A 26355-nucleotide genomic window follows, 5' to 3' on the forward strand; every position below is an offset into this window, starting at 1 on the left:
AAGATGTGGCAATAAAACGTTTTCTGATATTAATGTGCCCTTCTGATTCTAGTTTTGTGGGGAGTTTTATCAGGAGAAGTACTGTCTGTTTTGAAATTCCTTATGACCTCTTCAGAAATTCAGAAAAATGTAATGTAAAATGGATGATACCCTAGTATAAAAATTTATTTCCAGTACATGAATTTATAGCAGCTGCACTTCAACAATGTATAGTAAAATCAAATGTCACCCAGATATGTTTTGCATACACTACTGCTTTAAATCCTATGAGTTGTTTTTCTTTCTTAAGCTGTTTATGTTTCTTTGTTACTTGAGAAAAGTTACACTTGCTTCTGGATAAACAGCATCATCCTTTAGCTTAGTACTGTACTGATGAGTATTTGACAGTGGAAATGATATGGTTAACACCTAGCCAGGCCCAAAGGCTTTGCAAACGCATAGGATTAAAAACAGCACCACAAAGTGTGGGTGTACTTTGAAAAGTGAGATCAGAGGCTTCAGTGTTTGTCTTCCATTTTGACAGGTGTTTTGTTTTGGTTTTGGGGTTTTTTTTTTAGATTAAAAATAGAGAGACACCCCAGTTTAAAATACAGCTGGATTTCCCCCACACCCCTCCCTGGGATGCATTCCACTTTTGGTACCTAAAAGCCAGATTTAGCTTGTAGGTACTTTTCTGTCTGCATCAGTTGAAAGTAAAGGTAGACAACTGAGGATTCAGGTCAACAATCTGATGCCAAGGAAATCAAATTTTTAGGAAAGAAGGAGTAAAATGTCAATACCTTATTTTTATCCCTGAAGTAAACAGCTGAGAACACTCAGGCTGAGCAGCTCAGATCTGAACGCTGGCATCTGAAATCACTTCTGGAGTAGAACCACACTTTACAGGACAGTGTGTCCCACAACAAAGCTGACCTTCTTTTGTTTTGCAGGATGCATGCAAAATCTGTTGGAATCTAGATCAATCAGCACGGTCATCAGCTGAAGATTAAATGAAAGTCACAACAATAATTGCAAATTCCTATCAGTTTCATCCTATATTACAGGGTGTTGAATTTTATCCATGTGAGACTTACACCTTGGAGAACTAGTAGTGGATATTCCATACTACAGCTACTGAAACAGTGCATATTTAGAGTGGTGATTCAGTCCATTAAAAAAGTTAAAAGTACAAGCTTAAAAAAAAATTCCCAACCAAACAGAAGGGAAACAAAGAGTATTTTTCACTGCACTGTTTCAGTGGTTTGTGGACAGTTCCTGATGCTCTTCACAGGAATACAAGGAAGATTTAGGCAGTGCAACCACCCAGACTGCCTGACTTCAGCATTACTTACACAGGATTCAGAGAAACAACTGCATTTCACCTTCTATCTTATGAAGTCTCCTGAAATAAAACCAGCTTTCCTATTAAAGCTTTTCCCCTCAAAAAAATGATATTCCGAATGTTTTGCCAGACACACATGAAAACACCCTATGATGTGATCTCTTTTCATTAAAGTTTGAGACGCTGTCACGGTTTCCCCCAAGATTTTTCCAGTGCGTAGGCTGTAACCTGCAAGCAATGTGAACCAGGTTCTGCAGCCCCAGAAACAGCCCAGCAACTGGAGCCCCATGGCCAAACAAAACAGGCATCAAGTGAAGCTGTCTGCAAGCACCCTCACCTTAGGCTGGTACTCCTCGGCAGGTGTCCACCTCGGTTATCCTTACTTCAGCTTGGCACAAGATGGAGTAAGGCACACCAGAATCTATCATCTGTGTTGTATCACTTTATTAAAAACCAAGGACTACATGAACCTCGCGGTAACACAAGGAGGCTGGAATTTAAGTGACCCACTACTCACCGACACTGCAAAACATCAGTAGTATGTCTCCTTCCTCACACTCCGTTGATAAACCTCTGAAATAAGTCTCGCAAGAAAGAACAGTCCAATCTAATATTCATGTTTGCAATTATCTTCTGTGTCTATCCTCCTGCTCCCTCCCACAGTAAAATATAAGTACAAAATGTTCACAATTATTTAAATGGCAAATATTTTTTCTTCTTTCCCACATTCTTTATGGTGTATAAGGTGGTGGCTTTTCAAAAGGTGGAAAATACGGTGGCGAGTAACGAGGTGGCGCATTAGAGGACCACATATAGCTGGGAGATGGCGACATTGACTGGGGGTCATCGGAGAGCCCGGAAGGAGTGGAGGCTGGAAACACGCTGGAATGCTGCAGGGAGACAGCAAGAAGGCTGTAATGTAACCACGTCTTCGTGTAAAGGATATTTCATTGCCAAGCGGTACAAAATAACATTTCAAAGCTCACCTCTGCAAAACATTTGTACATACAAATAAATATTCAAATAACTTTTGGCATTCAAGGTAAGCACAGCCTGTAAGGAACAGTTCTGCATAGTGAGACTCCTTAAACCTAAAACTGAAGAAGGCATTAAAAAAAACTACTCATCACTTCTGCGTAACCCCTGCATTTCACAGAGGCTGGGCAACCAAACCTGCTGAGTCTCTCTCAGATCTTGGGTTTCATACATCAGCTGGTAGCAACAATGAACAGGCTGCAGATAATTTTCTTTTTACCCTACCTTTTCTCTTCATCACAAATAAAAAAAAAAGCCCAGAACTTAATAACAAAGCAATTTATGCCTTCAGCAAGCAAAAAGCTGGCACAGACACTGCTCGGGTCAGAGTAGGACTCAGGCAAGAGAGAATCCCCACAGCCAGAGGCCTCAGTTAATGCTTTCCTGCAGGCCTTCAAGTTCCCTGGAAGATAAGCAAGGCTCAGACTTGGAATTGCATTTGAAAGAGAGACTTGGCTATTTCAAATTTAGATTTCCTCAGCTGATGCCCAGCTTTTGTGTGCTCACAGCAGTGAGACAGAGAGGCTTTAATCCACCCAGCTGAGGTGTAAGTGCTAGCAGAGCCCAGCAGTACTCCCAGCTGAAAAGCAGGGCAAACCAACCCATGCTGAGCTCTCTGCTGGTGCCATGGCTGAGTACAGACAAACCTGGAGCTAAAACAGCGCTTAGTACTAGCCGAGTGGCTGAGACTTTGCAGCAGAGCGTGGTTTGGTATGTGCTGAGGTTGGTATTTTGCAACCGTAAAAAGTTTTACAACACTAGTGACTGTCCCAGGTTGCACTGATCTCAAAAACGAGTCACAAATCTGTATAAATAAGTCCTAGAAATTCTGCTGTAGGTGTTCAAATATTTCTAGGAATACTTGACAACAGTGTTGTCTAGTGGCACTACCAATAAAACCAGAAAGGTTTAGATTCCTGTTACCTCTAATGCACGGCTCTGATGATGGAGATGGTGGCTGTCACAAGGCACACCTCTCAGTTATGTCCAACACCTTAAGCTCTTGTTAATAAAAAAAGTCTCCAGCCTTGATGGTTGCAAAGAAAATATATGATGTGTTAAGCTAATATGTGGTAACATCCACCTGACAGAAGAGCTGAGGAGGAACTGTCATCATCTACTTCAAGAAGCGAAAGCTGATGTTGACAGCAAGGTTCACACAAAATCACTGAAGCGTGTGGAAAAGAACGACAACAGAATAGCTTTCCAGTCAGTATGTGCCGTCGTGAGCATAAATAGCTTGTTTCCAAAAGCTCATCTGTTTCTCTCAGACATGGCAGTTGGCCTAACAAAGACCAGCACGTGAACACCTCACTTTGCCTCTCCCAGAGTCCTCACACACACCAGGGGCAATGCCTATTTTTAATGTGGCCTCCAGCAGTGAGCGACAGGGGAGGCAGGCAGCACGTTCTGCTGCCTTCTCTTCAAGGGCAGCTTTCAGGAAAACACTACCACAGCAAGAAAGAACACTGCCAAGGACCAATGCCGAAGATGAAAGATGTGCTATTCTCTGCAGGAACGGGAAAATTGAACTGCGTGAATGACGGGACAACAGGCTTACTGAATCCTGCACACCGGCTGGATTTAACCTTGCTGCTAAACAAGAAAACATCTTGTAATTTTCCCTACCTGAAAGTCGTATGCGGAGTAGGGAGGCAGGTGAGGAGTGCTGTGGTAGTAAGTGTTGTAAGATGTCACTTGTGGCCTTGAGTAGTAGGACACCGAAGGGTGTGCATTTTCAACCGTACAGTTCAGCGTAGGGAGGGATGGAGTCTGTTAAAACAGAAAGAAGAGAATCTCAGGCTGCTCACCAAGTCACAGAAAGCTGACAGCTGAGTGAAAGCAGAAATCATTTAAAGGAGCACTGTGCGTCTTTAGAGCTCAACTCTTGTCAAATTAGCAACTGGCAATCTGGTTCCTTCTTAGGCAGCAAGTAAGTCTTGAGGTCATTTCATTCCTCAGCCACCTATTGTTTCCTCTCAGACCCCACTGAACAAGCTGGCAATAGCAAATGCACATCACTGCTCCAACAAAGCAGCTGTTCAGATTGCAGCTTCGCAAGTAGGAGAAGGAATCCGTTAATTTTTTATTATACTGTTACTCAGTGCATTTTGAGATCAGCATATTTCAACCCTATTTGTACTGCTGTTCACAGACACTTCCATACACCTTTTTTTGCAGAGGTTCACTGGCTGGCTGGTGTAGATCACATCTCAGAAGGCCACAATGCACAGCTGGGAACGTGTCTCCTGTTTTGTTGGGGAAGATCTTGATGGGTCTGAAAAGCACGTAGGAAAGTTCAGAGTTCTGAAATACGGCACCCTTAGTGCAGGGCCCGAGATTTGTTCGTAAGAAAAATGTATTGCCAGGATAACAAATGCGCTTTTCTGGGTGTCTCATTTTGTATTATCGTGAATGAGTCACAAGAGACCAAAACAGACCCAAAATTTATCTGCTGAATGTTCAGTTCTCTACAGTGATCTGTCCTCTGCAAAACAAAATTGTATGGAACGTAGCAGGCAGCCTGATTAAGAAAGGGTATTTCAAAGCCCACATTGTCAGAACAGCATTTTTTTTTCTTATCTGAAGTGTAAAATCTTTCACCTGGTTTTGGTCCCCAGTTCACCCTCTCAGATTCCGCATCACGATGAAACTACATGGAGAGTTTCAGCCTAACGCAGCTGCTTAAACAGTCTGTAAAGCTCAGAACCCTACTACTGCTATGAAATCAACAATTCATGAGCAACCACCACACATGCCCTTAGGAAAGGTCAGTGCTATGAAAAAGAAGATCAGTTTTAAAGAAAGAGCTGCTTTTTATTCATCCTGGCATTACCAACACCTCACAGAGGGTTCCTTTTGCAAATACAGTCTCCCAATTCTGTTCATCTTTTCTAATCATGTTCAGGTGATGACACCAGATCAGAAAAGTGAATCATTTGCACTTTCTCCTTACAGTTATTTCATGCCCATCTCTCCAGCCCAATTGCAGTGATGCATAGATCATTTGCACTGAATTACCAATAGCTGTTTTAATTTTTTTTTAAAGGCAATTTGCTTGCTTAATTTCATTTAATGCACAGAGAAATTGGTACCATCTTACCATGTCTTTAAAGCCTCCAAGTATCGCTGCTGTAATGATCCCTAGGAACAGCCCCACTATGTTCAGAATCGTTGCTGACCAAAGCAGGTGGTAAAGGTGGATGATGTCCTGGCAGCTGCTGACATCAATGTACTCATAGTAGCCTCCAGAAATCTCTACTCTGCTAGATTAGAAAAAATATAGATAAAAAATGCACCACACATCATAAAACTTAAGCACTTCTGCAGGGCAGTAAAATGCATTCTGAAATTTAATGATAACCTGGACCCATTATAACTCCCAAGGGCATGCAGATAAAGCCTGCTAGATCCATGCTTGCGGCATCCGAGATCTCCCTGTATGACAACAGCAGAAGATGGCTCGAGCTGTTGTGAAACCAACAAGCCCTGCGAATGCCCAAATCACCTTGAGTCTCAATCCGCCTCTTCTTCCTACCATCTGCAATCTCCACAGAGATCCTGGATGCTTCCCAAGGACAAACCGGTCTTGGCACTACCCAGGGAAATCAGTCGGTGCCCCAGGGAGCGGCAGCTCCGGCGTGGGACAGCACAGGACAGCACGGCTGGCCCTGGGCACCGCAGGGCTTGGCCACCCCTCTCCAGCCACCTGTGCTTTGCAGCTCTGTGATGGCCAGGGCTGGCAGGACCCTCGGGACCTGGCAGGGAGAGGTTTATCTGCTCACATTTTTAAGCTTTTCCACATGCAGAAAAGAGAGGGAGAAAACTGGGCCGAATCCACTTAGGTCATTATTTTGGAAAGGGAAGAGCAGCTCCTACAACATGTGGGCTGGAGTCTCACAGGCGGGATTCTTCAGTAATGACTTCTCTGTGACTGCCGCTTGGGGACCAGCGCAGCCTTTGGCGTGGCTTACCAGATGCAGCGAGTTACAGCAAATTACCCTTAAGAAAACATATTTATCCAGGACAAACAATACTAAGGGCTTATGAATGACTTAACTCCCAGCTCACACGTGGAGTTAGGCTCAAACTGCACCAGGGTTTTGAGGAAAAGGGGAAGAACAGGCTCATATTTAAGGCCAAGCATCAGGAGAACCAGACTCAGCTCCCAGCAGACTCTGCAAGGCCTGCAGGACCTGTCCCCTTTCACAACAGCCATCCTCCTTCCCTCATTACTCAGTTTCGCCGCCTTCTTTTCCTTTTTTCCATGTCTTCTTGTAGCAGGCCACTGCAGAAGACATTGCAACAAGGAGACAGGGATTTCAAGCAGAATCAAGGCAGAGCGTAACCACAGGCTGCACAAACCTGTGTGTCAGCCTGCACGACCTCTGTATAACCTGAGCACACACCGTGACCGCCTTCAACAATACAGCCTGTGTGTATTAAACAAGCAAGAGCTTGTTCCTATGGAGATGTGTGAGTGCAGAGCTCTCAGCAAGCCTTGGTGTACCACCGAGAACATTCAGCATTGTATGTTTAAGTACAACATGTACTTATCAACAGGAAGGGGCTCATCCGATGCTGCCACAGCTGGGGTTCCCAGCATCAGGAGGGATGCAAGATTGCTGTCACTTTTTCTATAATTTCCATCCTTTACATAATACATGAGCTAACCAGCCTCGAGTGTCCATGCCTTCCTCACTGAGATCTCATAAGAACCAGCACCTGCTCAGTGCACAGCACTTGTGTGGCACTAAGCAAGACTAAGATGGTAACAACTGGTATCTTACATCACAGAGGGAAAAATGGGCCAGAGGCAGGACCTTGAACTAACCTGACTGGGGGAAAAAAAAAGACAATACAGAGAAGTTGCAAGTTTTTCTATTCAAATCACTTTTTGTGTATTGCTCTTTTCAGTTAGTAAGAAGGGATTGCATTCTGTAAACCACCAAAGGAAAGTGTGAGCTTCAACCCTCTGCAGTGGCTTCCACAGAAACAGAGTCCTACAGAGATCACCCTTCCCGACACATGGCACCAACTTCTCCCAGTGGCAGCTTTTGATCTTCCTCACCACAGTAAATTATTTAAGTGAGGGCCAGCCCAACTAAGTACCATGATAAATGCTACGCCTGAAACAGCCCTAGGCAAGAGCCAGCACTAAAAAAATCAATTTATTAATCGCCTGCTGACACACATCAGACACTCCAAATGATTTAGGCAGTGCATGCTGTAAATTAAGCTGGCTGAGGTGCAGTAGCCAGACCTAATGATGGTGTGATCACTACGTAGTGGTTCTGGATAGGCAACCGCCATTCTGACTCATCTTTGCACAGTGCTGGTACACCTTCCAACCTCTTGTGACCACCAAAGACATTCAGAGGGCAGAGAGGACACTGATTTATGAACAGGCAGGTGGAACCAGCCTCAGCCTGCGAACTCTCCTCCCTGTTAGCAGGGTGGGGAATGGAAGGGTGACAAGGTGAGGAAGATCAGTGTCCCAGTTTTCGCACCTTTCATCTTCTAAAACAAAATGAAACCCAGCAAACAAGTGGTGCTAACAGAGAAGGAAGGTGTTAGGACAAGGGACACTCAGCAGGGGAAAAAACTGGGGAAGACACCAAGCACGGAGGTAATGGCAACTCCCACCATCTTCATTTTTCCAGCCAAGTTGGCCCAGAGCATGCTCACCCGCGGCTGGGATGGCTTTAGCGCATTTCATACACTCCTTTACTTGGTTATCTTTTTTCTGGGAGTCCCTGTGGCTAACGACCACAGCTTAAACTCCCTTCCTACAACAGTTGTCATTAACCGATGCTCTGCTCCTGCCCTATCCTGGCCCTTCAGGCCCCCGCAGACCAGCATGACCACTGCTCGCCCTTCCCATGGCCAGGAATGGTATTTTTAGCTTACTCACTTTCCACAGTTATACAGGTCACAGCAGAAGCAGGTGTTGGTTTTTATTTTGGGTGTGCAGGGTGCACGGCGCTGTGGGTGACAGATTGCCTGGGTGAATACAGAAAAAACACATAAAGCACATAATCACCAAACATTTTCTGCTACTATTTGGCCTGCACTACATGTAGATTGTGCACTGATCTCCAGATTAGCCCCAGGAAGGTTCTCCTTTCCTTATCCTGCAGCACAGCCCCTACAAAGTACACAGTTATACTGGAATAAAGACGCACTAGACTAGACCAGACCAGTGTTTCCTTTCACCATGGAGAAGTCATTGATAAGCACATGCCTGCACAGGAAGGAGGTTGTGCAACTCTTATAAGCAGCCACAACCTTGCTGAACTAACATTCCTCACCACACAGCAACTCAGAGCAAAGAGCAAACAAACTGGGAGCAAGATTCTCATATTGGTGAATAACTGACTACAGCCGTTAATTGTCTGTCTACGGGTAGTAACACTCAAGCTCATATGCATGGTCTTTGGGCTGAAAAGTAAATGGACCCCACCAATGCCACTGGGTAGTATTTACTTTGCACCTCAAGCAGGCATTTTAATTTAGAACATAGTTATTATTCAAAACTATTTGGGAACTTGTGAGGAAATATGAGAGAAGCTCTCAGTGCAGAGCAAAGGCAGCCAAAGATGTCCATCCACACACACCACCGGTACGTGGCAGGAATATCCATCCCCAAGAGGCTTCTCTTTGGAGAAGTCAGTAGACAGCAGAGGTGCCAAGCCTGGTGTATGTTGCCCGAATCCACAGAAATCAGTGCTGTCTGAACTCTTAACCCACCACCCTGCTCCTGTAACAAATGCACAGCTGAATATCTAGAGAAACTGGTACATTGTCCTATCCCACATCCTCTCACAGAATCCCAGAATGTCAGGGGTTGGAAGGGCCCTGGAAAGCTCACCCAGTGCAATCCCCCCATGGAGCAGGAACACCCGGCTGAGGTTCCACAGGAAGGTGTCCAGGCGAGTTTGAATGTCTGCAGAGAAGGAGACTCCACAACCTCCCTGGGCAGCCTGGGCCAGGCTCTGACACCCTCACCCCAAACAAGTTTCTTCTCATATTTAAGTGGAACTTCTTGTGTTCCAGTTTGTACCCATTACCCCTTGTCCTATCACTGGTTGTCACCCAGAAGAGCCTGGCTCCATCCTCCTGACACTCACCCTTTCCATATTGATCCCCATGAATGAGTCCCCCCTCAGTCTCCTCTTCTCCAGCTCCAGAGCCCCAGCTCCCTCAGCCTTTCCTCACACGGGAGATGCTCCACTCCCTTCAGCATCTTTGCTGCCCTGCGCTGGACTCTCTCCAGCAGTTCCCTGTCCTTCTGGAACAGAGGGGCCCAGAACTGGACACAATATTCCAGGTGTGGTCTCCCCAGGGCAGAGTAGAGGGGCAGGAGAACCTCTCTGACCTACTGACCACCCACCTTCTAATCCACCCCAGGTACCATTGGCCTCTCCTCTCCAATTGCTTCTTTACCAATGTGGCAGTACCAAGCATGGAGGAATTGGCTCCCCAGGTCCTCCTAGCACCCCGCTCCCACCCCCTCATCCCTTCATGGACCTCCCAGGACAGCCCAGAGCAGCCTGGCCACAGGTTCCTCCACCCGCACCACAAAGCCGGCCCTTTCACAGACAGCACAGCCGAACGCTCTCTCACCTCTGGTGGGGTCGTACTCTTGGAGTAGTACTGACATCGCCCGGCATACAGTGGCCTCAGGTCCTGCCGACGAAAAAGCACCAGGCTTAGTACTGCAGCAAAATTAAAACCAGCCAGCTGGTCTGGGGAGAGGGGCCAGGCTTTAGAGAAACCTGCTCTCACATCAGCACCTCTGTACAGGGGTGGTTGTGCAACACCCCAACCCATCCCAGCCCCCCCGAGCCCCAGGTGATGTTTAACCCTGGTCCCTGGCCACATGCATTTGTTGCAGCTACCACGGGAGAAGCAGGCTCTTAAACCGGGCTCATTTGGGTGAGGGCAGCTACCCTGAACTGAATGATGCATTCCTCATCCCCCCAGACACATCCCAGGGCTGCCTGATGTGTTTCCAATGGTTCTTCATGCTAATTTCTCATTAAATTTTTGGCAAATTTGTCTTTCTGTGCTCTTGAGTCACTTGTGGGAAAGCTCTGGTGGGTTACCATCCTGCAAACAACCTGCACTAACATCTCACTTCAGGGCAGCCTGGTCGTCAGGACACAGCCTCGGGGAAGGCAGTGCTGGATGTGTATCCACCTCGGTGAACCCTTCCTGGGAACAGCTGGACTCGCGCCCTGGGTGTCCCATCCAAATCTTGGGCTGGCGGGGCAGCGGCAGACGATGGCAGGAACGCTATGTGCTAGCATGGCAGGAGCACGTCTCCAGCTAGACAGTGACATTCTCGGACGGTTACGGGGTGAAGAGAGGCCAAAAGCAAGTCTGCTCATCAAGAGACAGAAACCAGAGCCCTCGTCACCCCAACTGCTCAGCTCTGTCTGTCTCAGACGCGCAGACATCCCCGCGGCCAGCCCGGAGGAGCTGCCAGCTCATGCCATCACCCAGCCCCTGAGGTCAGCACTCAAAAATCCCACAGCAAGTCTGCAGGGCTCAGGTCCACATGAAGTTGAAGGAGCTTCACCTTTTTATCAAAGCTAAAGCTCCACATGCCCTCGCAAGGCGGGGGGGTCAGAGATGGTCAAGACTTGCTGGTTGTGTCCAGACAGATGGAGACCCATCACCGCTGAGCGGGGCCGCCCTCTGCTCGGTCAGCAGATCCTGCTGTCCAGCCGTCTTTCTACCACTAGAATGCTCAGGGGCAGGAAAGGGGGGCCGGCTTCACAAGGAGAATAATGAGCCAGCTGACAGAGTGTGTTCCCATTTCACGGGTGATTCTGACCTTCTCAAATTCCTTGCCATTCTGATCACAAATAAACCCCAAATCTGTCTTTTTAATCCTATTTTGCCAAAAATTTCAAAGAATGGCATCAAACTGTAGAGTTGAAGGACAAAAATCTGTTTGCACTTATAAATTTTGATTATAAAGTTGAAATGGAATTGTGTTCTTTCTTTTTTATACTAATAACTGAAACATTTGCACGTCCCACTGTACTAGCAATAGCAGTAGCTCATATATTTTTAAGTCATCGAATGGAAACTGAGAACCTACTGCAAGTGCTTCCTGTTTATACTGCAAGACTTTAACGAGCTTTGTATCAAATTGCTTAATTCTACTGCAACATCCAGCAGTTCAATCAGCATTAAGAACTGCCTCTGCTAATATTTAAAATATGATGGGTGTTATGCTCGTATATTGTCCCTTGGCAATTGCTGTAATTCACATTACACCTTACAGTTTTGAGACTCAGTAAGCACAAAGCATACACAAAAAAACTAAAGTGAAGTTTTAAGATCTTTATGCTTGCTACTACTTTCAGCACACTGACATAAATTCACAGGGTTTAATGTGGGTTGATACGGGATTAGGGACACCATCACCTGCTTTCCTAGAGCACAAGCATTGCAGGACGCGTGTTTTCCTGGAAGCACTTACTATGTGTCTGGCGGCAAAGACACCGTCTACTATGGCACAGCAGAATGCAGCAATGACGCCAAAGCTGATGAAGACGATCGATGCAACCAGCTGAGAAAGGAAAACAAAGCAAAGTATCATCTGCCCCTGCACAACCAAGCGTTCTGTGCCCTCTTCGCAAGGATACGTAAACCACGGTCAATAAGCCCTCAAGCAATCAATGACCCAAATGTTTGCCCAGGCTGCACAGGCTGGTCTCAATGAAGGCAAAGGGATGCGCGTCCGCTCCTGCAAGGCAGCAGAAGCAGCAGCGATGTGCCAGACCAGTTCTCTGGGGACTTGATATTGTAATGCAAGTTCTTCCATGACTCCAAAGCGCTAAACTTAGGCTGAGGATACACCTCCTCTTCTGGCTACTGCTGTCCTTAACTCTTCCCTGGAGAGAACGGAGGGGATTTCTTCTCTCCCCACCCTGGAGCGCTGTGGGGAGCTGCTCCTACGAGCACCTCCCAGGCTGCAAGGACACAGGAGACTGTATGCCAGCCTCTGGTGGGACTGTGCCTCCAGGAAACAGCGCTTTCATGTAGGCACAAGCACAGAGCCGGGGGATGAGAAGACGGGTGAGCAGCGTACACCATTGGTGCCGCGCACCCTCGCAGCAGCCTGGCTGGGCTCCTCGGTGCCGCGTCACCGTAAACATGACCCATGGGGACTCCCCCTGGCTTGGGGAGCTGCAGGGAGGGACATCCCCAGCTTCAGCTCCAGGAGAGAAGTCAGGCACATCTGATCCTCTTCCACTGGACCCATCCTGCCCGTTCTTAAAATTCAGGTGAAGGCATTCAGAAGGTAATTCAGCAATACTCAAACCCCAAAACAGGTATGAGGAACAAGGTCCCTAATCCCACTACACCACTTTACACACAACTTCTGTCGAAATGCCAGTGGTGAGCTGGGGGGACCGTGCACGAGTGCCGACACAACCCCCCCTCACTCCCCAGCAGCAGCTCGGCCGCTGCCAGCAGCCTCCAGACCAACTCATCACACACGGAGCTCCCAACACCGATCCCCATCCCCCTCGCCAAGGCACATCGGGGATACTGACAGGGCCGTGGAGGGACAGCAAGCAGGGCATTAAAACTGACAGGTTCACAAAGATGCAGCTTGGGGAACAGCAGCATCTCCATTTAAAGAACTGAAAGCTTTAGTGGGTTTTCCCCTGGTGGTTTTCCAGTCCAGCAATCACAGCCCTTCAAGTGGGGTCACTGGCAGCTTTTAAAAACTGCTTCTCCACAAGTACAAAGGTGACTCTGGTCATCAGGAGCTTTGAGCAAGAGTCAAAACCACTAATAGCACAAACAGAGAAATAACAGTTAGCTTGGCCAGCACTGACAGATATCTTGGGTCTCCTGGCACTGGGGTGTTCATTTTAAAGCTCCAGGTGTTAAGTTTGCTCTAACACCTTGATTCCTGCCACTGTGTGAGGATCCAGTTCTCAGAAAGACAAGTCAAACCCCTTGATAAACACAAGCCAGAAGGATCCTATATGTATTTTTAAAGTATCTCAGGATTTTTAGGATAATCACACCATTTTTACTTAAACTTCAATCACTGAAAACAGACCTTCCTCCAGCAACATCCATGTGCAGACCAGGTCAGCTTGAGCAATGATGCAGGAGGGCTGACTTGGGACAGTGGAAATGGTCCCTGTACAATTGCTTACTTCAGATAGCTTCCAAATGAAAGAAAACAAAATGGCTTTGGAGATGAGGCAAGTATTCAAGACATACGCTGTCCCACCGCAAATAAAAACTGCAGCAGTAGATAGAGCAGACTGTGAAATGAACTCAAAGACCATACAAGCAGGTCACGGTCACAAGCTGTTCCTGGAATATTAGACGCTGTGCTATGAAGTACTTGCAGATGGTAGCAGGTGACAGGTTTTCTAGGATCAGGTCCTATGCTGGGATCCTGTTTCTGTCAGCTGTAAATGTCAGGACTTCCTCCCCCTCAGACCCACGCCATCTCCACATCGGGATTGCAATTTGCACTGTTCATTACGGCAGTCGCGGTGTTGCACTGCACAGCTGGGGAAGCCACACAAGGGCAGAAAGCACAGCTGCTTACTGGGAGAAATGGGGTTTACGGCTTCAATTATTTGTAGCAAGTTTAGTTTCTGTGCTCTCCTTGGTTTCATACAGACTTGAAAGAGGATATCCTCCCTAAATAGTATGACCCTTGGAGATAGGAAGTGAGCCAAACAATAAATATACACAATTAGGTTATTTGTCAGTTGCCCCTGCTGGCAGGTAGGAGCTGCTAATATGGTTATTTAAAACAATACAGGGCTAATGATGATAATTTCATAACAGCCCTACTAGGATATAAGGATCTGGTGTTAGAAATGGATTTACTCACTTTATTTACACAGTTTCCCCTCAGCTGGCAAAGGAAAAGCCTGAAAACCACACACTGAGAATTTATGATAAAAAACAAAAAAAAAAATCAAATGACAAATAAAAACATACAAATTCATTTTAACAATCCCACGGTTTTCAAGTCATCTCATGAGCTAACACAAGGTTTTGATTTGGGTTTGACAAGCAGAAGAGCTTGTCAAAGAGCTAATATCACACAAAGAGCTGTGTGATATTAGTGACGGGTCGTTGCTCGTCTAACTCCTGATGAAGTCGGCCACACCGAGCAGCATTTGGACGAGAAAAGGCAAACAGGATTTGGGTAGTGCGGGAACCGTGAAGCAGGAGCGCTCCGGGCTGAGGCTCCTTTGGGCCACGGTCCAGCGACACAGGGGCTGTGAAGCTGTTGGTTATTACTTCTCCGTGGCACGGATGACTGTCACAGAGCCACACAAAACGCCGAAAACCGCTGAGCAGGCAGCTGGGGTGTAAGTCAGAGCTGCTGGCAGGCTGTGCTGTCCCTGCCCGGGGACATGAAAGCTCTCCCTTGCTTTGACAAGTGGGAAGCGCAGATGTACGGCGTGAAAGCCAAGACGCTCGGTGGGCAAAAGGAGAGAGGTTTATTCCTGTCGGTAGGCTGGGGAGAAGAGCCGGGCTGGCTTGCTCAACTCCTCGCGCTCTGCGCCCAGCTTGCGGGCAGAAACACGCACAAGAACGCGGCAGCAGAAGCTGCTTCGAGTTCCTCCTGCCCTCAGGGAGGAGAAACTGAGAAAGAAGTGACACCGAGACTGTCTTTCGGCAAACTAGGGCACTGGTGAAGTTCACAGAAGATAGGGGAAAAAAATAAACCCTGCACTGCCAGCAGTATTACAGAAACATGTAACGGACAAAGCTGCTGCTGTAAAGTACTCCTGGGCAAGGAGGAGACGCGACCAAAGCACAGGAACAAGAAGTGACGGCTACTGCACGTCCTCTCTGCGGTCAGAGCAGAGACGCAGTACCTGCCAGCCCAGCCAGCAGTGACGCAAGCCCTTCAAAGCTGGGTCATGCATGCCTTTTAGGGCACAAATGATAGATGGAAAGGATAAAACACAGGCTGCCCAGGGCTCTTCAGAATAAACAAACAAGTCAGAGCCACATCATGCCACTCATGGGCACTCCTGCGAAGAATGCAGGACTGGCATAACATGGTTATTGCTCAATCAGACCCTGACATGCTGCTAATACACAACGAGCAAGAGGCTTACAAGCCCTGCTAGGACAAAACAGAACATGTTGCTCTTGCAGAGCCAGGGTGAAAATAACCAAAAAAACCCCAAAATATAACAAAGAATATCCACTGGGAAAAACAGCTCCCCTGCACCCTAACTGGGGAAAAGGCAGTTTTCCTCTCCTACAGGGTCCGCCCCACCATATTAGGTATCACATACTGTGACAGCTCAACAGAAAAAGTGCTGGGCATGAGTCTGTGAGCAGCCTGAAAAGTCCAAACACTCCATTTCAAGCCCCTGGAAAAGATCCCGCTGAGTTCAATGAGACTGTGTACAGTCACTTTCTGCCTCCTTAGGCATTCTTTTAATTCTAATTTTCAAATATCAGGATTAACAGCCTTGTTCTCCTGGGCTGCCAGAAACCATCTCTAGTTCTCAAGACGTATGCAACACCACCCTGGAAGAGCTACAAAAACCAATAACACTCTTTACATACAAAATTTTAGTTACTGTCATTTTTAAAAACAGTTTTTTATAATGAACTTACCATTTGCCTTTTGTTTTCTATCAAGTTTGATCCAATTATTCCAAGAAACGACCCAAAACCAAGCTGAAAGACAACATACTGTTAGCATTTAGATCAGGACAATATCCAGCATACTTCACATACAGGCAGAACACAGTTAAATCCAGAAGCGGCAAAAGAACATACTGCAGATGTGCGAGCACTCTTCCTTCAGCAAGGAATCAGTGGAGTCTCTCACTAGCAGGAACTATAAAGTGTATCCCTTATATGACACTACAAGCATGTGTAGAAACCAAAAGGATGAATTCTGAATTCCATCCCCTCCCCGGTGATGCTAAGAAATGGCTGGTGGATGAGGATATGCATTGCTGTCTCAGAACAATCCTATGAATGCTCGGGAGCCTCCAGACACAAACCTAGCAGGACCACACCACTAGCATCTGCAGGATCGGGCTCTTCTAAACTCACTAAGGGTATGAGCAATCACCTGTGTTTTCAGAGAGTTTCTTGATCTGAACTATGAAATAAGGGAGCATTACACTCAGGAAGATTTAGCAGTTTCCTGCTACCTTCTACTCCTCCCTCATTTCCAGGGGTGAGGATGCACCAACCGGGGTCTTCTCCCAGAAGAGCTCGTGCCTTTTGCTCCAGCAAAACCATCTTTGCTTGCTGCCATAACTGACAACACTGTTCCTATTTCAGCTCAGTGATGTCAGCCAGGAGTGCGATTTCCCACCTCCTTTCTCCATAGCCTTAAGCTATTTAGGCTGCACTAAATAGAAGTTTCTAGGACAAGCACACCTCAGCCAGGCCAGAAACAGGGACTTCAGCCAGGAACCACGGACTGTGGGGGGATATGCGGAAGTACTTCTGTGTCACACCAAGAAAGGTCTTTGACCAGCATGGAGCACATCCAACTCTGCTTCTATGGGTCAGCAAAATGAGAAATGCCAGAAAAGTTCTACAGCTGGACTGGTCATAAGCAGGTACAAATCCAGTCAATAGACAAGGGGGTAGTGAAGACCTGGCGAACTCCTCAGGAAGCAGAATAAGGCATGAGACAAGCTGCAGTGATTCAAGAATGAGTCAACTAACCTGGAGTTGATATTTTAAGATCCAGGAATAGAAAGCAAAGGTTTAATAAATCCAATATTAAGAAGCAGAGGCATGTGCAGAGATTAACAGACACATACGTGATGAAGAGTTGGGCTTAAATCCTCCCCTGCTCTGCTTAAGCCCAGTAAGGTTTGGTGCGGTGCCGCTGGCAGCCAGGGCTGCTGGCTCAAACGGCAGGGACTGAAATGGAGCAGCTGAGCAGGATGCTGCTTCCCAGCAAAACCTTGCGCCCTGAGCCCTCAGAGATCCCTGGCCCCACATCAGGGACAAACTATCACGGTGGGAAGCCCAGCAACAAAGCCAGGTGCTGCTTAACACCGGGGCAGCAGGCAGGGCAGAGAGCCGGGGGCACTGCTGAACTGCCCCAAACTCATCTACCAGTGCTTCTGGGCTTATTGTTTTGCTGGGTAACCAACAACTCCTACCTTCCCCAAGTAACAGGAGTTTTACAGTTCAATTCCAAGAACAAAACCCAGGAGATCCAGGCATCGCTTTCTGTCTGGTGACGTTTAGCAGTGAGGAAGTTGTGTGGTAAGAAACACTTAAGGCAAATGCTCAAGAAAAATGTTTTGTGCCCTTTGAGCTTGATTCAACGTGTTTAAGAGAAATGTCCATGTGGTATTCCAGAGCAGCCTCAAAACAAAAAGTGAGATACTTAACATATTACAAATGAAAAGAAGAAATTAGAGCAAGTCTGTACATCCAATAGGTGAAGACCAAACAAATCAGCAGATTCTCATTAATTGATATGAATTCTCATTGCATTAACGGGAAAAACACTCATTCTTCTACGGATGGGACAAAGAGATCTTGGTAATCTGCATTAATTGCATCACTTATTTGCTGGTGGATATGATCCCCTGGGATGTCTGTCTGAAAGGAGGACAAGACAGAAAATGAGTGTGTTTTTCCAGAGTAAAGTGGCAGGAGGAGGGTGAAGGCAGCCTGGCTACAGGACATGTCACTGCACTGTCTGTTCCAGCTCCTCCAGGTGGGTCAACGAGGAACTGCACTGTTTGTGGAGAAAAAAATAAACAAAGCCCCCCCCAAAAAATAAACAAAACCCCCAAACAAAGCAAAACCAAATCTCCAACTAAACAAAATCGCACTGATGCGTGGAAGGTTTCCTGTGCCTGGTTCTGCCCTTCCTCAGGAACAAGAAGCCTGGGAACACAATCTTCTGTATCAGGCATGTTTCCTCCTTGCACAAGAGGTGTTTGCCCAAGGCACACAAGTTAAAGAAAGAAAGAACAGTGCATTAGGCATGGCATCGATAAGACATCTGACATTCCCTGAGATGATCCAGTCCAGGGAGCTTGTCCACACAGAGAAGTCACCCAGCACATGAAGAAACTTCTGACTCTATCTTTTCCTCACCAATGCAGGGTACGACTAATGGTGGGGCACAGAAACCCCTGATGGAGATGCATGTAGGCCTAACGCTTGCATGAAGTTCTGGATGAGAAGACCTGCAAGGAGTTGCTTCTTTGGGGTCGTGGAAGCCACCTGCTCAGGGACAATTCACCAAGAACCCATGCACCACAGCAAGCCCTTTCCCAGAGTTAAGGGAGAAATCCCAGTTTGTTACAAAACATCAGCTATTTTAAGCACCTGCTAAAGCACGAAGCAGCGCACTGAAATGTTTTCCTGTGCAGGGAGACAGACGAGGCCATCACATATTTCCACACAGCAGACTAATGAATGAACCAAGAGGGAGAATTTGGTGACAAACACAAACTGTCAGGGTGCCTCTGGATAAAGCAACTCAATGTCCTTCCCAAGTCCAGGAATTCATTAATTCCTTGAGCAGACTGTGCCTTACAAAAGCGTAAGTGATGCTGATGCTCTCAGAGCATAAATAGCATGGGAGATGTCAAGGGGACATGAGCAACAGACTCTACCCATCTGCATCGGTCTGCAAGACTTGCTCTGAAGCACGAGGTTCAACTCAGGCTAACAAAGCCTAGGCTAAGTGCAGAGAATTTGACGCCAGCCTGCCACCTTTCTCAATACCTTCCTTCTATACTACTTTTTGAAAAAGACCAGGTCTAAATGCAGGAATTACTGGGACAAGCCAGAAAATCAACCCTAAACCAAAGAGGCCCAACACAGTCTGTAACAATGTTCCACAATAATGGCTGTAAAGGGGCTTTCTTCAGTCATAGAATAGCTTGTCCACGGAGAAGTATAAACCTCCCTGAGATCAGCAGTGTGTGGCAAACAGACCAAACCACAATCAGGCAAGAACAAGCCTCCATCTAGTTATGTGGACCAGCTTCAAGCTTCCAAACCTAAACGCCTGGCACTGCACAGCTGTTAACCAGGACCCCCTAGCTAGGGGGGTGTAATTACACTCAACCTATTAATAAAACACCTAACTAGTCTGCAGCTCAGTCCTTTTAGTGCTTCTTTTTCAGCATGTCTTAGACACACACAGGAAAAGCCCAGGACTTGCTTTCCAGCTTGTATGAGCTTATGCTGGGAGAGGCATGATGTACTTGCCCCTCATCCTTCTGCAGGAGGTTATACATCTACTGGCAAGATGGCAGAGCACCAAGGGTCTTCTCTAAATTAAGCCATTTGAAGCTATGAGATTGTCCTTTCCCATTTTCATCTGTTGATAATGAAAAAGAAGAAATGGATGTGTGTGCTCCCCTGGCAAGCTGCCACAGCTCTTGCTAACGTGCTGCTCCTCATTCAGGGACTCCAAATCGTTAAACACTTCTGCAAGTGAACTTTATGACCAGGAGTTCATGTGAACAGCATTTCAAGTCCCCATCTCTCAACTGTTCTTGGTACCTATGGTCCTTCTTTGCCTTATTTCTGCCTGGTGTTAATGTGACGCATGCAAACAAAGAAGCTCTAAAGTTGCTTTGATTGAGATAAGACCTATTTATCTTTGTTGGCTCAATAGCACGTTATTACCTAAGCTCAGAGCAAGCTGCCACTTGGATGGGATTTTTGCATGGGAATGAGCAGCAGGTGCAAAATAATAATAAAACAAATAAATCAAATGGCAATGAAGTAGCTGAGCATAATATTCAAGACAAGATCACCCTTTATAACATTTGCAGCATTACAAGGGACTTTGTAGGCAATAAGTTTTCTAGACCTACCTAGGAGTTCTATACTTACAATAACCCCTGGGTAATAACCTCCAACAGTCACATTTTGGGTTCTTGTTGTAGCAGCTAGGCCCACCGTTAGAATTAATACTGACACAATGAGGAGAGTCACAGTTACGTAGAGGGAATTTCTTTTTCTTCTATTGAACGACCCTAAAAACACACATACACAACAGAATTTGCTGATTCCATCTGGGGACAGTCACAGCACCGCAAATTTCTCCTCCCACCACCAACCACATCGTGGTGAATTTTCTTCCTTCTAACCTGAGAATATTTTTGGGTTTGGCTGTCACTTTTCACCTCCACTAACATGCTTTATCAAGCATTACTGGGGCATCTGAATTCACATTTACTTATCATTGCTCTAACATAGATGAAGAGAGGCTTAAGAACTGTAACCCTGCAAAGCTCATTCGGATACACTGGAGCCTCCCAGCCCCTCTGGCCTGAGGCAACTGAGCTAATGAGAAATATTACCATTAGGCATTTATATATTTTCTCATCTGTCTATTTACATCAAGCTAAATAACCACACTGTACGCCACTTGTTTTGAGGGGGGAAATCTTGGCTGTTATCATATCGTAAAGCATCCACAATTTTCCATATAAATGAGACATCACCAGTAACAGCCACATCTCCTCCTGGAGCATCATCCTCTGCTTTCAGCAAGGACCAGGTATTTTTAGATGCTTGAATAATGAATTTGTGGATTAGTAAAACTCATCTACAGCTGCTTGATTATGGTTTGGCTTTTTTTTTTTTTCTTTTTATATATTTATAGATCTCCCAAATGAGCATAAATATAAAATAGTGATTCCATCAGCCAAGAGGAAGGCTGGCTGCGATGTTACATTCAGCAACATCTTTAGGCATGTGCTCTGCCATTTCTACATCACTGTGGAACAATCCTTTTGATTATATTTCATACATTATGCAGACATAACCCAGCACCTGCCAGAGTGGCTGGTAGGAGAATGGGCCATAGATGTGGCCTGCTGCATTCCCTGTGAGCTGCTGGGGCCACCCTCAATCCCATCCCCACAGCCTGGGGGTCTCCAATGCACCCCAGGTGCAGGCAAAGGTATTTTCCACCCCAGAGGTTCCCAAGTGATGCTCACGCTACCAGCACTTCTCAGAGTGCTTCAGAGAAGGGCAGGGATGTGTCCCAAGAGCAAGGAGCTGCTTCCACCATCGCTGAGCATATTCCCTAAAGCAAACCACATCAGGGACTCCCATCTGAGATGTTCGAGAGCTCCCTGACAGCCTGGACATGATGAGATAAAACACCTGCAGAAGGGCTGGGAGGAAAGACTTGGCCATGCCAAGCACATCTTCCTTGTCCAAATTCTCCAAAAAGAGGAGCACACCGGGCCTTCCTGGGCAGCTTTCTGTCTTGAAGATGTACACCCCAGGTGCCCACAGGCCCTCCTTTAGGGTCTGCACGTATCTGCAGCACAGCTAGAGAGATCTTTTCACCCTAGTGACTACACTGATACAGCCATACGGACACACACTGGTACGAATTATCTCCCTTCCTCTGCACGGACATCTCTCCCCAGGGAAAAGTGCAGCAGGTCCCCACTGCTCCTGCACACCCGCTCCAACCTGACCCACCAGCCGTGCTGGCAGGAACATTCCCTCTCCATGCCGCTCCCTGCTCTGGGCTGGCACAGCTGGATCACTTCACCCACGCCAACCAGATGAGCTTAAAACCACAGACAAGTCCTGAATTTGGAGCTTAAAACCTCAACAGCCCAACACAAGGAGATGAAAGGCAAGAGAGATGTATAAACAAAAGCAACACCCTTTTTGACTGCCCGGTGGCTCTGGAAGGAAAGGTCTACACCTGCAAACCTGCTCATGTTCAGAGCACGGTTCTTCACAGGATGGAGATAAAGGTACCCAACTGTTGCCTGCAGGCTGCATTTGGGGTTAATCTTTTTATTCTCTTAAACCTGCCAAATAAGTTAATAATATAAAATCTAGACTTCTAAAGCATTCAAAATGCATCAAGATGTTAGGCCGTTCTGCTTGTATTGCCTCCTCAATACTACAGCTTATGCCACGCTCCAGTTCCAATGCAATCATTTAAATGCCAGTTTCACATAAACATCTCAAAATTCTGAAGTACCAGGTCCAAAGGTTTAACTGAACAAAACTTCAGAAACTGGGGAAAAAAAATGCTACTTCTTACAAAGATTAGTTCTGAAAGGAGAGAAAGAATGAACCTGTCTTACTTATACACATGGTAGGTTACCAAACTTTGATCACTGCTACAGTTTGGCTGGCAAACGAGCAGAAGATAAATAAAACCAGCCATATGTTCCTTACACAGCTTAAACTCTTCACAGTTGGGCTGTGTAGGCATGCAGATGTTTGTGCCACGCAAAACCACCCTGCAGAGCACGTCTGCGTGAGCATCGTGGGGACACGAGCACCGTGTTTACACACATAAACCGCTATTCCTGCATTTCCACCAGGGATGCTGCAAAAAGCTGCAATGAAAAAACCTGCAAAACGTGCTATTTTCCTCAAAATCAGAGTATTTTGTAATAGCACTTCCACAGGAAAATGCACTAAAAGAAGCAGCTTGAAAAAGCGTTTATGGATTCTGAACTTGTCTCAGAACCACCATGTTTTCCACTCTTATATTTCTACATTGTTTTCCAGCACAAACAGCACACACCAGCCTGTGATACATAAATAATACAAAACGTTCCCGACTGGAAAATTTCTGAAAGCTTTTTAATATTCCTTCAAGAATAAAAAAAGCCCCCAAACCAAACAAAACCCAAATGCTTTTGTTCCAGGCCCTAACAAAACCAACCATAATCCTTTAAATTGATACTGGAGAGAGATGCGAAATTGAAGAGATAATGCGATTACATTCGTTTCAGCTCTGTACTGGGATGCTAATTCCATTTCTTTCTTTCTCTGCAAACACATTTTGACTTAAGAAAGTGGTTTTGTACTTTTGTAAGGATGCCTACAGCTTCTAAAGCCTACATGGACGCATACTCAGTATCTCCACTGATAGCTCTTGAAGGGTAGCCCTGGTAAAATCATCTCTCTCACCACCAATTTTTGCTGAAAGTATTCCCCATTAGATCGCTTTCCTCTTTGCTACTGAGCTTGGTACAGCTTTACACACAGAAGCGGAGCTACGACAGCTTTACTGTCTCTGCATTTAAGATACAACAATGGCCTTTTCCTCTGTGATTTATCCAAATTAGATACCTCAAAACTTGCAGTGCTTACCTCAATGTGAATATGTAAGGTGTTTTGAAACACTGTGCTTAATTCTGTGAGGAAAACATAAAGAAAACAATGCTATCTATAGTCTGGCTATTTCTTGTACTAAAATGGCACTCAACGTGTATAGGCTTCAGAAAGATCATTTTCATCTTATGCCTCAGAAACATACTGCTATTACAGTTGTCATATATAACCCCACTCTAAAAAAAAGGTTGCAGCAGGTTTTTCCAAGATTACTTTAAAAGTTTGCAATAATATATATCTTTCTACTGTCCCTGATATACTCGATATTTTCTCTATTATCTGAAGAGATGGGAAGCCACAGAAACAGCATCCACTTCTCCATCATGTTATTTAGGAAAACAAACAAACAAACAAAATACACCACCACAAGTTAAGAATAAGCACAAAGTAGTCCAAGGAAGCCAGCTTTAACTTTTACCCCAGAAGAACCGAGGGCAAATGGCACCGAGCCGTTCTCCCTCCCAGTCCCTCCTTTTGTTCCACTTCTCCGTTAAAAACGCGTTTGCGTTAGAGCAGGGACCGAACGGGCTCTGGCCGCGGGCCCCGCCGGCAGCCCACGGGAGGGTCTGCAGGTGCCCGGTGCTCCCCTCCCGCTCGGATGGGTGCACGGGTGGGGAAAGCGGCAGCAGCCGCCGGTGCGGAGCAGAGTGCGGGCTCCTCTGACCCACTTGGCGAGGTGCGGCAGCGCTGCGCGGGGAGCGGGCGCAGCCGGCTCCGAGGATGCTGCGCGACTCGGGGCTGCGTCCGCCGGCAGCAGCGACCCGCGGGGGGCTCTGCCGCAGCCCCGGGGGGCAAAACGGACCGTGCCCCTGCGGCTGACACCGCGCCTGAACAGCGGAGCGCAGCCGGGGGAGGTGGCGGGGCCTCGGTCGCTGCAGCCCCTGGCCGCGGCGGGGGTCCGGTCCGGTCCCGGAGACCCACCGCCCAAAATGGCCGCACGCCCCTGGCCCCCACCCCGCATCCTCCCGGGCCGGCGGGGCCTCCCCCACCCCCGGCACTTACCCACGGAGTCGGGCAGAGCAACGCCGCCCGGGCGCTGCTGAGTCAGGGACTGCCGCATGCTGCCGGCCCCGCTCCCACCGCAGCCCGCCGGGCCACGGCGGCGGACAGAGCCCCAGCAGCGGCTCCGCGGCGCCTGCGCGCCGGGGCGGGAGCGGCGGGGCCGGGGCGCAGCGCACAGCACCGCCCGGGGGCGGGTCCGCGGGGCCTGCGGGTCTCGCCAGGGAGAGCTGTGGATCGGGCTGTTCTCTCCCAAATTACCGCTCAGCCCCCGGCTGTGGGGCGGTCTGGGCCCGGCCGCACAGCTGGTGCCGTTCTGCTGGGAACCGGAGGGGTGGGTTTGCTCCAGAACGGTCTTTTTGGGGAAAGGAGGGAAGTTCTCGGCACGGGACCCCCGCACTCGGAGGGGCTCAGCATCTCGCTGGTGTTAAAGTCTCCCCCGCCCTCTCCCCATCGGTCCCCAGCGCCTTCACATCCCAGGAACTCCCACCCCACCTGCAGCCATTCTGCCCTTCTCCAAATGACTCCCCAGTGCCTCTCTGGCCCCCCATCCTCCCCATCCCTGTCCTCCCCGCAGCACTGAGCCCCAGAGCGGTGCTGGTGGCATCCCTGGGCAGCCTCCCACCACGGCCACTGGCCCAGGTTTTTAATTCTTGTTGCCCTGAGATCCCTGCTCCCATGGCGATGCCTGTTGCTGCCCATGTCACATCTCACCGAGGCAGCTCTCCCAGGGGACCCTGTAAGTTCCCCACATCTCTGGCTGAGGAACCAGGGCAGGCCCTCAAACTCTGTTTTCTATATCATGTCTCTAAAATGGGGATAAAAACATCTTCCCAGCAGGCTTCGTAATTACTTGTAAATCACTTTAATGCCCTGGGCTGAGAGGTGCTAAGTGCAAATCATGTAATTATTTCAAGCCAAAGCATATTTCATCAAGTTAAAATAAACTAATCCTATCTCTGCTTCAAAAAACCCACACTTTGATTGGATGAGAGCCTAATTACCAACTTCTCCCAGGAGAAAAAGAGAAAGCATACACTGAGAGCGGTGTAAGAGGCAAGTTACAAACGCCCAGATCAATTAATGGCAAAGAACATGTCACCTCTGGAGAAAACAGTGGTTCTTCACCTTGGATGAACTAGAGGAGCCCTGTGCTCACTGCCTGTGCCCCACTGGGCAGCTGGGCCGGCACTGTCCCCCTGCTGCTCTGTGCTGGTGGTGGAGGGGACGGGTTGCTTAACTCCTTCGTGCCAGGGCCAGGCTGTGCAGCAGCACAATCACTGTGGCAGGGTGTGTGTGGCCCTGGGGAGCTGCTGGTGCCACACAATTGCCCAGGCCCAGCTAAATCCCTGCACCCTACCCCAGCTGCCAAGCTTTGGGCAGACAACTCTCCAGCTTCGATGCCCAAGCCCAGCTGTGGAGCGCCAGGCTCGAGCAGGGCTGCCTGCGTGCCCTCCTGCCCGGCCGTGGGCAGTGCCGGTGCCGAGCCAGCACTGCCTGTGTAGCTGGCAGCAGGCGTGCGGCAGCCCTGGCCAACTCGGCGCAGACTGGGGCAGCTGCCAGACCTCTTTCCTTCCCTCTGCGCCCATTTATTAGCACAGTCGGTGCATGGCGTTCAGCCACCTTCAGGAGAGGGAAGGGAGAAACGGTGCTTTGCCCGCTTGGCTGGCATGGTGCAGCCCTGCGGGAGCTTGGGACAGACCTCCTCATGCCTCCAGCCAAAGCCCCAGCCTGGGGCAAGGCAGCATTTCCCCACAGGGCTTGGCTCTCTCACAAAGGGAAGGGTCACTGGCTCTGTTGGAAACATGCTGAGGGAATGAGCTGGTGGACGGTGCTGAGCTCTGGCTAGG

General features: G+C 47.8%; 1 protein-coding gene across 2 annotated transcripts; it reads right to left on the reverse strand.

Annotated features, from left to right (window-relative positions):
- Positions 1–1748: 1748 nt before the first annotated feature.
- TMEM255A (transmembrane protein 255A) lies at positions 1749–24661 on the reverse strand. 2 transcript variants are annotated; one of them, XM_065846776.1, is made up of 9 exons: positions 24509–24661; positions 20234–20376; positions 16004–16066; positions 11853–11942; positions 9983–10045; positions 8271–8359; positions 5460–5619; positions 3986–4129; positions 1749–2211 (listed from the first exon to the last, which is right to left on the reverse strand). In XM_065846776.1, exons 1-9 carry the CDS (start codon positions 24564–24566, stop codon positions 2053–2055), a joined length of 969 nt encoding a protein of 322 aa, XP_065702848.1. In that variant the 5' UTR covers positions 24567–24661; the 3' UTR covers positions 1749–2052. The 2 variants fall into 2 exon arrangements, with proteins under 2 accessions (XP_065702848.1, XP_065702847.1); XM_065846775.1 differs by having other exon boundaries at positions 5460–5622.
- Between the last annotated feature and the right edge of the window lie 1694 nt (positions 24662–26355).

Source organism: Patagioenas fasciata, chromosome 11 (assembly GCF_037038585.1).
Source record: "Patagioenas fasciata isolate bPatFas1 chromosome 11, bPatFas1.hap1, whole genome shotgun sequence".
Classification (NCBI taxonomy): Eukaryota; Metazoa; Chordata; class Aves; order Columbiformes; family Columbidae; genus Patagioenas; species Patagioenas fasciata.